Source organism: Pipistrellus hanaki, assembly GCF_964339955.1.
Source record: "Pipistrellus hanaki genome assembly, chromosome: 14".
Classification (NCBI taxonomy): Eukaryota; Metazoa; Chordata; class Mammalia; order Chiroptera; family Vespertilionidae; genus Pipistrellus; species Pipistrellus hanaki.
The window spans coordinates 1,907,501-1,921,696 of record NC_140516.1 but is presented as its reverse complement, the minus strand read 5'-3'; the positions used below and the strand labels follow the sequence as shown (position 1 = coordinate 1,921,696).

The following is a 14,196-nucleotide window of genomic DNA, read 5'->3' as shown; positions in this document are numbered from 1 at the left end:
TTGCTCACTGTCTCTGGGCTCCTCTCTCCCGCGGGACAATGCGGGGAAGCAACGCCGCCGCTCGAGCTGCTGAGAGATGTGTTCGTGAAAGCACAGGCTGGGAGGAGCGCCCAGACCAGACAGGTCCGGAGGGGGCCTCACACAGCCAGTCTCCCGGGATGCAGAGGAGTGAGCAGCCGCCCAGGCAGAGGCCGTCTCCATGCTGCCGCTCTGGAGCTTTCCGGCAGACGCTGCTGGGAAAGAGCCGGTGCTGGTCTGCCACCTCCCCCGGAAGTGCCGAGGCCAGCTCACTCAGGATCGGGGAGCCCTGGGGCCTGGGGAGAGGCTTTCCCCGGAGCAGTGAGCTGTGGGCACCCGTGCCTTCTGTGGCATGGCGAGAGAAGGGCATGGCTTGGGTCAGACTGATCCGGCTTGCAATTCTGGCTCTTGGTGCCCAGCTGTGCGCCCCAGGGAGCATAGGGCAGTGTGCACTGAGCCTCCAGAACGGAGCTCAGTGCTGTGCGAGCTTTTCACTCAGTCTTCCCAGCTGCCTTCTAACCACTGGACCACAGGCCTCCACTCAGCCTGCTCTGCTTCAGGCACACAGTTATTAGGGAGAACTGGACCGACTGCCCAGGGCCATGGAGAATGAGAATGAGATAACCGGCAGAAAGCACTCAGGGACTACCGCAGGCTCTGCCTGAGACTCCCCTGGTCCCCACCCCCTCTGCCCTTCGCTCACCCCCCTGCCGGCTCTGGGTTTTAACTCCAGTGCTCACAGGGTCCTACCAGCCAGACCCCCGCAGGCAGGTTGGCTACCATTATGCACAGCCCCGGCTCCTTGGGGTCCTGCTTCCTTGCGGCCCCACCCAGCAGGGTCGGCCCTGCAAGCCCACCCCTTCACACTGCTGCCAAACCTCTCTGGACCCCGCTGAGGCACCTCCCCGTGAGGGGCTTCCCAGACCAGTCAGCCTTCGGGAACTGCCCTCCCGCCTCGCTAACTCCTCCTTGCCCTGCCTCCAGGCTCCCGAGGGTGAGGGCAGCAGGCTGTGTCCTGTCCTTGGGTGGGGTGGGTGACAGTTTTGGGTGTCCTGTCCTGGGTGGGGTGGGTGACAGTTTTGGGTGTCCTGTCCTGGGTGGGGTGGGTGACAGTTTGGGGTGTCCTGTCCTGGGTGGGGTGGGTGACAGTTTTGGGTGTCCTGTCCTGGGTGGGGTGGGTGACAGTTTTGGGTGTCCTGTCCTGGGTGGGGTGGGTGACAGTTTTGGGTGTCAGAGTCTCTTGCATCCAGGCCCAGCTAGGCCGCTTAGTTGCTGGGAGCTGGATTTCAACCCAACCCTCTCCGCGCCTGTTCGCCTGCACAGCCAGACTCCCCGGGGGCTGGCCGCACCCACGCAGCAGCACGTGCTCGGCTCTCACTGCGGCCCTCCTGCGGACGGCTGGCGGTGGAGGCCGGCACCTCACTCTGACCACCTGACCAGGCTCCACTGAGCACTGAGGACCCAGGCGGCCCAGACCACCTGGCAGAGCGGTGCCCGTTACCTACCCGCCTGGGAGTCCGGCCCCCGAGGCCCTTCCTCGGAGGCTCATCTGATACAGCTGAGCCATCTCCCTCAGCGTCTCCGCCGAGTACAGGCCAATGGGGTTGTTATACTGCCGGGGCGGGCGCGAGCCCCGGGCTCCCTCCAGGCTGCCCCCGGGAGGACCGGGCTCAGAGGCCTCCGCGCGGGAGAAGGAGGCGCTGAAGGTCTGCCTGACCTCCGCGCCCGGGCCGGCCGGCCCCTCGGGGCTGGTGTCCAGAGCAGGGTCCTGGCACAGGGCAGCCGCCATGCAGGGAGAGAGAAGAGAGCAGTGAGGCCACACGCACCCCGCGCTTCTGTGCGGACCTGAAACAGAGGGTTAGTGCGGCCCGCGGCCCCGCCAGAGCTCGGGCTCAGGGGCAGACAGCGCACCTGGAAGAGGGTTGTCAGGAAGAGCAGGGGGCACAAAGCTGCTGGCCAGGCTGGCACCTCCCGGACAGAAAGCCAAGCCAAGCCACGCCTGCTGCCTGCAGCGCTAGAGGAGGCTGGAGCCAGGGACTGGGTGGGTGGGGGCACAGTATCTGTTTCTCCTTCTGAGTAAGGGCCCCGGTGGGCACAGCCCAGCCTCCTGCTCTCTGACCCCGGACTGTGGTGCCCCCACGTGCCCAGAGAAGGGGCCCCGCGCTGGCAGTGCACAGGCAGAGTGGAGGTGCAGGAGGAGAAACTGAGGCAGTAGGGGCTGACGTTGGCCCCTTTGGCTCACCTCTGCCTTTTCCCCCATTGCCCCCTCTGCGCCCGCCAGCCTCTTCTCCCCATTCTGTCCGTGCCCACTCTGCCTCACCGGAGAAACCGGGGTCAGTCAGTATTGGTCATGCAGGGAGGGGTGGGGGGGCCCCGGCTTGGGCCCACAGGCTGAGCTGCTTAGAGGAAGCTGGGCAGGAGCCTGGGGCACAGGGCGAGGCCTGTGGCCAGGGCTCCCCTTCTCTCCTGCCCTGGTCACCACCAGCGTTTGGGGCTGGGCTCTGAGGCGATGCGGTGGGAGGAGGAATGGAAATCAGAGGGAGACACCCCAGGAGCCAGCAGGCCCCTCCACAGCACAGCTCCTCCCGGATGCCCACTGAAGCTGGGCCTCCAGCTCTCCTGCCTCAGCCTGGCCCCGGCTCAGGAAAGGAGGGTCAGAGGCCTGGGCGCGGTGAGGACACAGCCTGAGCTGCTGGCACGTGGGCCCAGCCGGGAGGCCCTGGCAGGTGGCACCCAGGCGGGCACTCCTCTCCCAGGATCAGTACAGCGGGCGGTGGTGGCAGGACTGACCCCTCGCCATGGGCCTGCACCAGGAGCCGCGTCTGGGAGTGGAGTCCGCCACCAAGCAGCACCTACCTTCTGGTGGGGGATCACTGGCAGAGGCGACTGGATCGGGGGCGCCGCTGTGGAGATGGGAATGGGCCGCTTCGACCTGGAGAAACCAGGAATGAGCCACGTGAGGCCACGCTGGGCCGGGAGCTCCCGGAGAGCACGCGGCCCGGCAGCAGGGCAGCCCGGGACCGAGTCTACGCAGATGGAAAGCATGGCCGTGGCACCGGCAGCCATGGGCCTCTGGGGGCCTCGGGGGCTGCCTGCGGGAGAGAAAGCAGGGAGCCTGGCTCCTGGGCCTGACGGCCACACCTGGCAGCACCAGCCCCGCCTCCCAGCCCAGCCGTCTGGAGAAGCACAGACCGCAGGTGCCTGACGGTGACTTGGGCCTCGTCCTCTGGCCCCGCTGCCCTGCGAGGCCCTGGGCAAGGGCTGGCCCTCCCGCCTCCCCGCCTGGAGGCTCCACCTACTTCTGCAGGGTGAGGCTCAGGTTGTAGCTGGCAGACTTGATCTTGTTCTGGGCCTCCAGGTGGGTCATGGTGTCCGTGTTCACGCCGTCGATGGCGACCACGAGGTCCCCCTGGCTGAGCTGTGACTGGGCTGCCTTGCTGCCCGGGGTGATCTGAGAGGGTGCAGATGGGGAGCATCAGGAGGGTGGCCCGAGGCTGGGCCACGCTCGGGGAAGAGTCACCGGGGGCCACGGGTAGAGGCCTGCCACTTTGTCTTTTACATTGTGGCTGGACCGCGGATCCCCAGGCCGCCCCTCCTGCTGGCACACAGCCGCTGCGTCTCCTAGTGCCTGTGTCTGCGTGTGGCTGGCAGCACGTGAGGGAGGCGGTGCACGCCCGCCCAGCCTGTCCCCAGCAGTCGGTCTCGTACCCTGAGCCCTGCACTCTCTCTTCATGGAGAGGACCCGGAGGGCAGCTGAGCTCCTAGCAGCAGAGCCCTGCGCCCGGGGCTGTGCCTGGGGGAGCATGCTCTCCGGGCACTGCACTGGATGCTGCCTGAGTGAGAATGAACTCCCACCGCGTGCCATTGGGCTCCGGGGCTCCGGCTACACCAGGCGCTCCTGTACCTCCTGCGCCTGAGAACCCACACAGCACCCCTGGCCCCGGGGGAGTGGACAGGCAGGAGCGGAGGCTCAGCACCCCGCTGAGAGGCTGCCGCCACTGGCGGGACGAATGCCCCTCTCAGAGCAGCTTCATGTGAGTGCCTGGAGCTGCCAGGCGCTGTCAACCCTGCCGGGCGAGCAGGCTGGCACACGGGCAGGGTTCAGTGCTCTGAGGCTGGCTTCATCCTGCCCGCAGGGGAGGTGTGCCTGTGGGGGCCAGTTCCCTAACCCTGCACCCCAATGACAACACAGAGCGTTAGAGTCTGCATCCCTGCCCCCCCCGCCCCCCATCACAGAACGCCAGGCCTCCGCCACCGGAGCACCCCACACAATGCCAGGAAGGCACACCCCAGGAGCATTACGTGGGACCCACTGACCCACTGACGGGGGCGCAGGACCCGGCTCCACCCCCTGGCTCCGGCCACGCCCTGGCTGTGGAGACCGCCTGCAGGGATGTCACAGGAGATGCTGGAGGCCTGTGACAGCACCTGAACAGTCTGGTGGCTGCGGCTGGGCCATTTCGGGGAATGTGATAAAGCCCCACCTCTAAAGACACCAGGTGGCGCTGTGCGTGTGGCCGGCCAGGCAGGCCCCACCCAGAGACCGGGCTTTGCTTCCCCAGCTGCCCACAGGCCAGCCGCCCTGGCTCCTCCAGGCCCGTGGCCCACTGCCCTGGCTGGGCCCAGGGCAAGGCCGGCCCCGAGCCCGCAGACGCGCTTTTCCCGCCAAGGTCTCGGGACCAGCTTAGAAGGACCAGGGGGACCAGGACCGTCGCCGTCCTTGGGTGTCAAGCCTGACAGGGCTCTGGGCGGGCGGGACTCTCCCCTAAGCCAGAGCCCTGGGGCCGCTGCCCGCCAGCCTGTGCCCCGTGTGCTCAGAGGGCGGGCCCGGACCACAGAAGCGTGTACCTGCTTGCACCCGCACCTCTGCCCAGAGCAGCCTGCCTGCCCTGGTCTGAGACCCGGAGGACGGGAGGGAGACGAATCCCGGATGGGGTCGGCGTGGGCCAGCAGCCCAGCCTGCTCCCAGGGGCTTCCGTGCCACCACCCACCCGCCTCTCACAAAACACCCCTCCTCTCACACCGCACACCCCTCCTCTCACACCCCTCCTCTCACACCCCTCCTCTCACACCCCTCCTCTCACACCGCACACCCCTCCTCTCACACCCCTCCTCTCACACCCCTCCTCTCACACCCCTCCTCTCACACCGCACACCCCTCCTCTCACACCCCTCCTCTCACACCCCTCCTCTCACACCGCACACCCCTCCTCTCACACCCCTCCTCTCACACCCCTCCTCTCACACCCCTCCTCTCACACCGCACACCCCTCCTCTCACACCCCTCCTCTCACACCCCTCCTCTCACACCCCTCCTCTCACACCCCTCCTCTCACACCGCACACCCCTCCTCTCACACCCCTCCTCTCACACCCCTCCTCTCACACCCCTCCTCTCACACCCCTCCTCTCACACCCCTCCTCTCACATCCCCTCCTCTCACACCCCTCCTCTCACACCCCTCCTCTCACACCCCTCCTCTCACACCCCTCCTCTCACACCGCACACCCCTCCTCTCACACCCCTCCTCTCACACCCCTCCTCTCACACCCCTCCTCTCACATCCCCTCCTCTCACACCCCTCCTCTCACATCCCCTCCTCTCACACCCCTCCTCTCACACCGCACACCCCTCCTCTCACACCCCTCCTCTCACACCCCTCCTCTCACACCGCATACCCCTCCTCTCACACCGCACACCCCTCCTCTCACACCCCTGCTCTCACACCCTCCTCTCACACCGCACACCCTCCTCTCACACCCATCCTCTCACACCCCTCCTACCACACCGCACACCCCTCCTCTCACACCCCTCCTCTCACACCCCTCCTCTCACACCCCTCCTCTCACACCCTCCTCTCTCACACCGCACACCCCTCCTCTCACACCCCTCTCTCTTACATCCCCTCCTCTCACACCCCACACCCCTCCTCTCACACCCCTCCTCCTCCACACCGCACACCCCTCCCTCACACCCCTCCTCTCACACCCCTCCTCTCACACCCCTCCTCTCACATCCCCTCCTCTCACACCCCTCCTCTCACATCCCCTCCTCTCACACCCCTCCTCTCACACCGCACACCCCCTCCTCTCACACCCCTCCTCTCACACCGCACACCCCTCCTCTCACACCCCTCCTCTCACACCCCTCCTCTCACATCCCCTCCTCTCACACCCCTCCTCTCACACCACACACCCCTCCTCTCACACCGCACACCCCTCCTCTCACACCCCTCCTTTCACATCCCCTCCTCTCACACCCCTCCTCTCACATCCCCTCCTCTCACATCCCCTCCTCTCACACCCCTCCTCTCACACCACACACCCCTCCTCTCACACCGCACACCCCTCCTCTCACACCCCTCCTTTCACATCCCCTCCTCTCACACCCCTCCTCTCACATCCCCTCCTCTCACACCCCTCCTCTCACATCCCCTCCTCTCACACCGCACACCCCTCCTCTCACACCACACACCCCTCCTCTCACATCCCCTCCTCTCACACCCCTCCTCTCACACCACACACCCCTCCTCTCACATCCCCTCCTCTCACACCCCTCCTCTCACATCCCCTCCTCTCACACCGCACACCCCTCCTCTCACACCACACACCCCTCCTCTCACATCCCCTCCTCTCACACCCCTCCTCTCACACCGCACCGCCTCCTCCTGACCCAGCCCAGGGGCCTCCACCGCACAGGCTAAAGCAACTGAAAGCAGCCGCAATGTGGAGCAGACGCCGTGGCTGAGCAGGGACTCCTGGGGCCTCTCCCTGCCTCTGCTCCCCCCGCATCTCACAGACATTGTCTACAAAGCGAACGGTTTCCCTCTGAGCGCCACACCCACCACGGCTCTGCCCGACGTGACCTGTCTGTCACTCCCCTGCTCTCCGCCGCCGCTCCGCCCCACGTGCTCCCATCGGGCGGCCTGAGCAGGCCGCTGCCTCCGTGGACTGCCCACCGGGCACCCCAGCCGACCCCCACACCAGGGCTCCCCGCTGCTTCCACTGAGCCACAGAGGAGGTCCCCCGCCCTGGGCGGGAGCTCCCACCCCCCCAGAAGCAGGGCAGGCTGCTCCTGCAGAAGTGATGCCTGCCAGACGGCAGAGCCGGGCCGGAACACGTGGTGACCTGAGAGCAAGGACACCAGAGTGACCCCCGAGAGCGGCGGGCGGTCCGCGCGGGAAGGGGGTGGGCACTGGGATGTCCTGCGTTGGAGCCCCTCTGGGCAGGGACCAGCTCACTCCAAACTCCCCTGCCGGCGGCCTTGCTCCCTGCACCTCCGGTACCCGCTGGTGGTCCTAGCTCAGGGCAGAGCTCGGCGTCCCTGAGGCCTGGTCAGGACCAGACTCCTCTGCCCCTGGCGCCTCTCTCCCGCCACCTGTGTCTGCCCGTCCTGGCCCCGCTGCCTGGCTGTGGCCACCGAGCAGATCCAGGATCCTGGCTGCCGCCCCCTGCAGGGAGTGCTCTTCATTTCTGCCAGCTTTCCCACGGAAAGGCGGGGGGCGGGGTGAGGGGTGGAGGCTGGGCCCCCCGCTGGGCCCAGGGTCATCAGATTGAGGCCCACGGCCGGCCGGAGAGGCGGCCCACAGAAGGGGGGGGCCTTGCACTCTCACCCAGAGCCCAGAGCTGGGAAGGGTGCGGTCCAGGCATAACACATACATGCGTCCCTTGTCGGACCTCATCCCTCCCTGCTTTCCTCACCCGGGAAGGACCCCAAGCAGCCAGATCCTTGGGTTTTTCTTCGGTGTTTCTCCTCCTGAGCGTGTGGAGGGCTCTCCATCGCACACATTTCCAGCCTCCCTTCGCCCGCTGGGAAACCGGTGCCGGCGGAGCCCCAGGCCGCGGCTGGCTCACACTGCCCCAGGAGTCCTCCCACCTTGCTGAGCCGGGCTTAAGGGGCCCAGAGGGGCACAGGCCTAGCGATGCCAGCTGTGGCCCCGCCACCTGCAGGGCCGTGGGGAGGAAGTGAAGGCACGCGCGTCCTTTGGTCTGAGCCAGACCTGGGGCTGCGGTGCCAGCCGTGCCCTGTGCGTGTGGAGAGAGGGCGCCCTGTCCCAGGATGGCGGCCTCGCAGTTAAACAGGGAATCCTGTGGGGAGGGCCCAGTGCAGACGGAGTTTCAAGGAAGCTCCCAACTGAGGATCTGAGGTGCTGTCCCAGCTCCTCCCCCTGGGAGGCTGCACCCCTGGCTCAGGGGCCAGAGCCGGCAGAGGGGGTGCACGGGGCTTCCCTGGCTCAGGGGCACCCATGAGGCTGGCTCCTGTCTCCCCAGTTCCCAGGCAGCTGGCAGCCGGAGGGCAGCTGGGCTCCGGAGGCGCCCCCAGCCATCTCTCGCCGAGCTCAGAACAGACAGGCCCTGCCTGCCCCTCCTCCAGGTTGGTCCATGTCGGGGTGACAGGGGGAGGGGGCGTGGGGGCAAGGGCAGCTGGTGGATGTGGGGATGGTGTGCCTTCCAGCATCTCCTCCCCACCTTCTCGGGGGCCCATCCCGGGGGATCTGCCGTGGAGCCCTGGAGCCCTAAGTGCCTGTAACATTGTGCGATTAAGTTACTAGCTGCCTGGCTCTTAGAGCCCATCTGGGCTCCCCTGGGGCCTGGCTCCACCCCCCACCCTCCCGCTGGAAACTCCTGCCTCCCCGGGGCCCCACTTCCAGCCCCGCCAGCCCCAGAGCCTCCCCTAAGCTCAGCGCAGGGTCCCAGGCAGGGAGCTCTGCGCCGGAGGGCAAAGGCCATCTGTGCAACCAGAGTGAGCCCCAGCGAGCCCGCGACGAGGGTCATGTGGGCTCGTCAGCGGTAACCAGGGCAAAGGGCGGAGACGCTGACGATGGGCTGTGCGAAGCAGGCGCGGAGGGGGGAGGGGAGGAGGGGAGGGGAGGGGAAAATCTGTTCCTTCCCCTTAATGTTGCTGTGAACCTAAAACGGCTCTAAGAAAAGAGTCTAAAAATAAAGTCTCCCCTGCCGCCCTGCTCCAGCGCCTCTGGCCACGTTCCCTCCTCCTCACCTCAGGCTGAAAGCAGTGACAGCAGGCCCACCTCCGCCACCTCCCGCCGCCCACACCACCACTGGCCCTGCCTCACACTCCACCGGAAGGGGCCTCCCTGTGCCAAAGCCAGGGCCGCCCGGCCTCTCCAGCTGACCAGCCTCCCCTCCCTGGCCCTCCGAGGGCCTTCGAGAACCAGGCCCACAGCCCGCTGTGTCCGGGAGGTCCCCTCAGACGCTCCGGGCACAGCGATGCGGGCACTGGACACGGCCAAGTCCCTCCAGCCTCTCACGATGGGTCCTGGGGAAGGTGGGCGTGGTCCTAGGGGCCTTTGCGGTGACAGACGCTGCCCTGGACGGAGGGGACTGTGCAGAGGGACAGAGACTCCGGGGCGGGGAGAGCTCGCCCAGCCTGGAGGGCCGCCAGCAGGGCCAGGGCCTCCTCTCGCTCGCCGCCGCCTGGGGGCGGTCCATGAAGCTGGCCCAGGCTCGGAGGCTCTGGTCTCCAGGAGCCCAGGCAGCCTCATGCCCACGGCCTCTCGGGGGCATAGGGCCAGGGCCGCTCTGACACAGAGGGAGCCGGCAGGGAGGCCTCCTGGGACGCTGCGGGCCTGCGGCCCTCCGTTTGCTCCGGGGGGAGGGGGCGCTCGGAGCCGCCTGACCTTCGAGCTATAAACAGCTCGGCCTGTCAGCACTTGGCGGCGCTGCCCCAGAAGTAGCTCGCAGCCTGGATTCCAGGAATCGCAGGCACAGTCGCCCCAGAATAATCTTGGCCTTCCCCTCCCTGGGGACCCTCTGTCCTCTGGGTCCCCATTGGCAGAGTCTGACAAGTCCTGGAACTGAAAACTGCCAGGGAGCTGGTCCACAGGCCGGCCTGAGGCCCCTCCCGCCGTTCTCACAGCGAGAGCCCGCACAGCAGGTGCCAGGCCGCACAGTCCGGTCCCCCACAGCACCTCCCACTGACCGTCCTCGCCGCACAGCGGGGCCCACCTTCCCAGGCGGCCGCGGGGAGGAGCAGAGCGGACGCACACCCTCTCCCAGACAGTGGGGGGCCGAGCACGCACCCTGGGCCAGGCCCGGAGCGGGCCCAGATCCGGCCTAGCGGCCGGCACGGGCTGGCACAGGGCGGGGCGGCCTTGGTTGCTGCCCCCACCCCTCCCGCTTCCTGGAGAACTGGCTGGTGGGCAGGCGGGGAGAGGCCCCGCACCTGTCCCCTCTGCCCTCCGAGGCTCCTCTCCGAACCCCCTTCTCCATGGGGCCTCAGGCGGAGACCCACAGGCAGGAGGCCGGACCGGCTGCTGCTGTCCAGGGGGAGATGCTGAGGGCCTGTGGGGGGGGAGGGGGCAGCTCGGCAGCCTGCGGGCGGCAGGGGCAGCCTTTTTACAGGAGCGGCTGCAGCTGACCGGTGCCTGGCCCCACTCAGTGCCCCTCTACCGGCCCCACCGGAGCAGGAAGGGGCAGGCCTGGGGACAGGGACGCCGCAGGAGCTCCTGTGCAAATTCAAGTCTGCCTGCCTGGCTGTGACCCTGGCTGTGACCCGCCCCCCCTCTGGACTGCAGTGCGGGTGGTCGTGAGGGAGGCCCTCTGAGCAGGGCAACCCTGCATCCGGGAACCCTCCGCAGCGCCTCCAGGCCCCGAGCACCCCTGGTCCCTGTGGAAGTGGGGTTTCTGGTCCTGCACCCCCGTGGGGGGAAGTTCCTGGTGCAGGAGGCCTGGAGAAGCCCAGCAGGCAAACCACAGCGCTGGGGGCGGCAGGGCTGGGGAGGGCAGGCCTGTGACACGGCGCCCGGGCCGCCTCAGTCCAGGGGATCAGTGGCCCCCCAGAACAGCTTACCAAGAGACGCCAAGCCCCGGGGAGGCCCCGTGCCAGCCAGCTGCTCCATGGCTTTGGTAACGCGGGGTGTGCCCCTGTAGGACGCAGGGAGGCCATTGTGCGTGCCCTGATGCCTTGTCTGGGCTGTGGGTTCTATTTTTAAAGTCCCAGTAGTTGTGGCTCCAGCCCGTCTCAGTATACCCGGTGCCTACAGCGGGACATTCCTCCCCTGCCCAGCGCCAGGCTCGGGCTGCAGTAAGCCCCACCGGCCAGGCCGGGTGGCACACAGCCGCTGGGTGAGGTAATGGCCATCCTGGGTCCCTGAGCCAGGAGGCTGATCCCCGCCCCAGGGATGGTGCAGGGAGCACCGAGAGGAGGCCTTGAGGATGGTGGGGCTGGGGCAGGGCTGGGGCTGGGCTGGGGCAGGGCTGGGGCTGGGCTGGGGCAGGGCTGGGGCCGGGCTGGGGCAGGGCTGGGGCAGGGCTGGGGCTGGGGCAGGGCTGGGGCAGGGCTGGGGCTGGGCTGGGGCAGGGCTGGGGCTGGGCTGGGGCTGGGCTGGGGCAGGGCTGGGGCTGGGGCAGGGCTGGGGAAGGGCTGGGGCAGGGCTGGGGCAGGGTTGGAGTGGCCAGGGGACCGTGAGAGTGAGAGTGGAAGGAAGGAGACTGCAGCCTTGGGGTAGCAACGTGCGGGTGTCCTGGGCTCGGAGGCCGTGTCACCACGCCCCAGGGCAGGAGTGCCAGCCTTGGCTGTCCTTTCAGTATGACCCCTGCTCCCGGCCCCTCGTCTGGAGGGCGCCGGCTCAGGCTGGAATGAGCCAGCAATCCAGGACGAGGGAGGCTGAGGCCATTTCCCGGGCCAGCACCCACCCCCGAGAAATGCAGCCTCCCTAACACCCTGAGGGGCTTTCCTCGGGGTCCCTGGAAGGGCCCACGGCCAGGACTCCTCCTGCAATGGGGCATTGGCTTCCTGCCTCTCTGCCAAGCAGCTTTCCACCTCGGTGCTTCCCTGTCCAGAGACAAAGCTTCCTTCCAGGTGGGCAGCAACCACCCACCACCCTCCAGTGACAGCGGGCCTCCGCCTGCCCCCCTGCCACACCGCACTGCTGGGGGCTGATCACACACCTCACAGTCCACCTGGCCCAGGCCTCAGCCCGGCTCTGCGGACCTGGAGAGTCCCTGTGCCTGACAAATGCTGCCTGAGCATCTGCCGTGCTCTAGCCCTCGGGTGGGCGCCGGGCCCTCGGCAGGCAAGGCTCCCTCGGCAGCTCTAGCTGCTCCTCTCGCCGGCGTCAGCATCCCCAGCCATCAGCAGTCTGTGACGTGCCCTGGGCAGTGCGTTCCCGGTCAGGCAGACCCCAGGCCCGGCAGGATGGGGTCATTTTCTGGCCGGGCGGGCGGGTGGGCATGGGAATAGATGTGGACAGGCCGGTGAGCAGCCCTGGGGAAGGGGCAGCCAGTGCAAGGTACTGGCAGGCCAGGGAGGCGGGAGGGGACTGCAGTCTTGGGTCTGAGACAGAGTGGGTGCTGGAGCTCAGTAACCAGCCCTGAGCCCTGAGTCCTGAGCCCTGGGCCCTGACAGCCGAGGTGGGCAGCCGGCCACTCTACCTAACCACCCCCCAGTTAGCTGCCCGCTCCACCCTGCGGGTGCTCCCTCCCCAGAGCCCACTTCCAGGGAGACGCTCCAGACCTGGGGCACCCGGAGCCCACCCTGCCGAGGAGGGGCTGTCCTCTCTTCCCTTGCCTGCCAGCCCTTCTCTGCTTAAAGCACCTCGGCTTGGCCATTGCATTCCACGTTTCGCAGGCTGGCCAGTTCGGCAGGAAACAGCTGTGGCAGAGACCGGGGTCTGTGGCCGGCAGCATTCAGTTGGCGCCAATCCCAGCCCCCAGCGGGTGAGGTGTGCTCTGATTTTCAAGAGCCTTGAGGAAGATGGACAGACGGACAGACACACCGTTCTCCGAACATCCACCCCGCGGCCAGGCCGTGGGCAGCGCACTCACCCGGGAGATGGTGAGCGGCATGTTGAAGTCCTTCCCCCCTTGCAGACGGAAGCCCCAGGGCCCGGGCCCGGCCAGGGTCACGCTGTAAGACATGCTGGTGCGGACGGCGGCAGCCTCTGCGGACAGGAGGAGCGGAGTGAGGCCTCACACACCCTCCCCGGCCCAGCTCTGCCCCTGTCCCAGCCCCGACCCCAGCCCAGCGTGCCTGCTCTGTCCCTGGCTGGCTGTCGGCGGGCTGTGTGCGCTCCTGAGAGGCTCCTAAGAATAGCTGGGAACAAATGCCATCGACACTGATATCTGCCCTCTGCTGCGCCCATAAATGGACTGAAACCCTACACTGTGCCCGCCCGCCCAGGCCTCCCAGGCTGTCCACCGTGACTCATGGGGCTAATATAGCCCCTGGGGAGGGGTCCAGCACCCAGCACCCCGGGCAGGACGGGACTGGCTCTCCCTCCGGTCCTCCCCTCCTCGCTCCCTCTGGCCGGGGGCAGGATGCACGCTCTCCCCTGCTGCACCAGCCCTTGCCCAGAGGCCACAGCTGAGCCCGTGGCAGGGCTTTGGGTCCGGTTCTGCTGCCCTGTGCTCTGTGTGAAAGGCTGTGCCCTGTCTGACGGAGCCTGGTGGTGCTGGGCCCAGTGAGCCTCAGCCGGCCTGCACAGAGCCTCAGCTCCGAGGCCAGCCACTGCCCGGGAGGTGCAGCTGCGGCAGCCACCGTCACGCCCCAGCCAGCGTGCTCCGTGTTTCAGGTGTCAGCCCGAGCGCCGGACGACTGCAGGTTTGACTCCTGGTCAAGGGCACGTGGGTTACGGTTCAACCACTGGCCCAGCTGGTCAGGGCAAAGTGGGAGATAGACAATGGATGTTTTTCTCTTTCTCTCCCCCTCCCCTTCTGCTCTCTGAAAAGCCAGTGGAAACAATACCCTTGGGTGAGGATTAACAACAGCTCGTCCTAACAGCAGCAGCTGTGGGCACGGCGGAGCTCGGCCCCGGCCCCCGCCCTTCACACGCTCAGCCCTCCGCCCGGGGGCGGTGCCTCGGAGCCGGCCCGGGGTGAAGGGCCTTTCCCAAGGCCCCGCAGGGGGGCCACAGGCGGACTGGAGCCTGGGCTAATTCCCATGGCACTGGCTCCAGAAACCGGCTCCCAGCGGCCACAGGTGCCTCCCAATGCCCAGCCTCGGGGGTCCTGCCTGACCCCGCGGCACAGCGCACGCCGCCCAGACCCTCGGGCCAGGGGCTATTCCTGGCTCTCCTGGCTCACTTGCGCTGGAAAACCTGACAGCGGTATGGAAAGCTCAGCTGCCAGCGGGCACGTCAGGCCCTGTGCCCTTTGCGCTGGAATGGCAGGGGCAGGGAGGGGAGAGGAGATGCCATTTGCTCAGCTGCTGGGACACGGGG

General features: G+C 67.6%; 1 protein-coding gene across 3 annotated transcripts in view; it reads right to left on the bottom strand.

The window, feature by feature from the left end:
- LDB3 (LIM domain binding 3) overlaps positions 1-13,160 on the bottom strand; it is a 28,067-nt gene extending 14,907 nt beyond the window's left edge. For 2 of the 3 annotated variants that reach the window (XM_084904188.1, XM_084904189.1), the window contains exons 1-4: positions 13,008-13,160; positions 12,803-12,918; positions 3,318-3,469; positions 2,875-2,950 (exon numbers count right to left, since the gene is read on the bottom strand). In XM_084904188.1, coding sequence (XP_084760314.1) covers positions 2,875-2,950; positions 3,318-3,469; positions 12,803-12,918; positions 13,008-13,119 — 456 coding nt within the window. In that variant the 5' untranslated portion in view covers positions 13,120-13,160. Of the gene's footprint in view, positions 1-1,523; positions 1,787-2,874; positions 2,951-3,317; positions 3,470-12,802; positions 12,919-13,007 lie in introns of all 3 variants that reach the window. The other variant, XM_084904187.1, reaches the window with a different exon arrangement.
- Between the last annotated feature and the right edge of the window lie 1,036 nt (positions 13,161-14,196).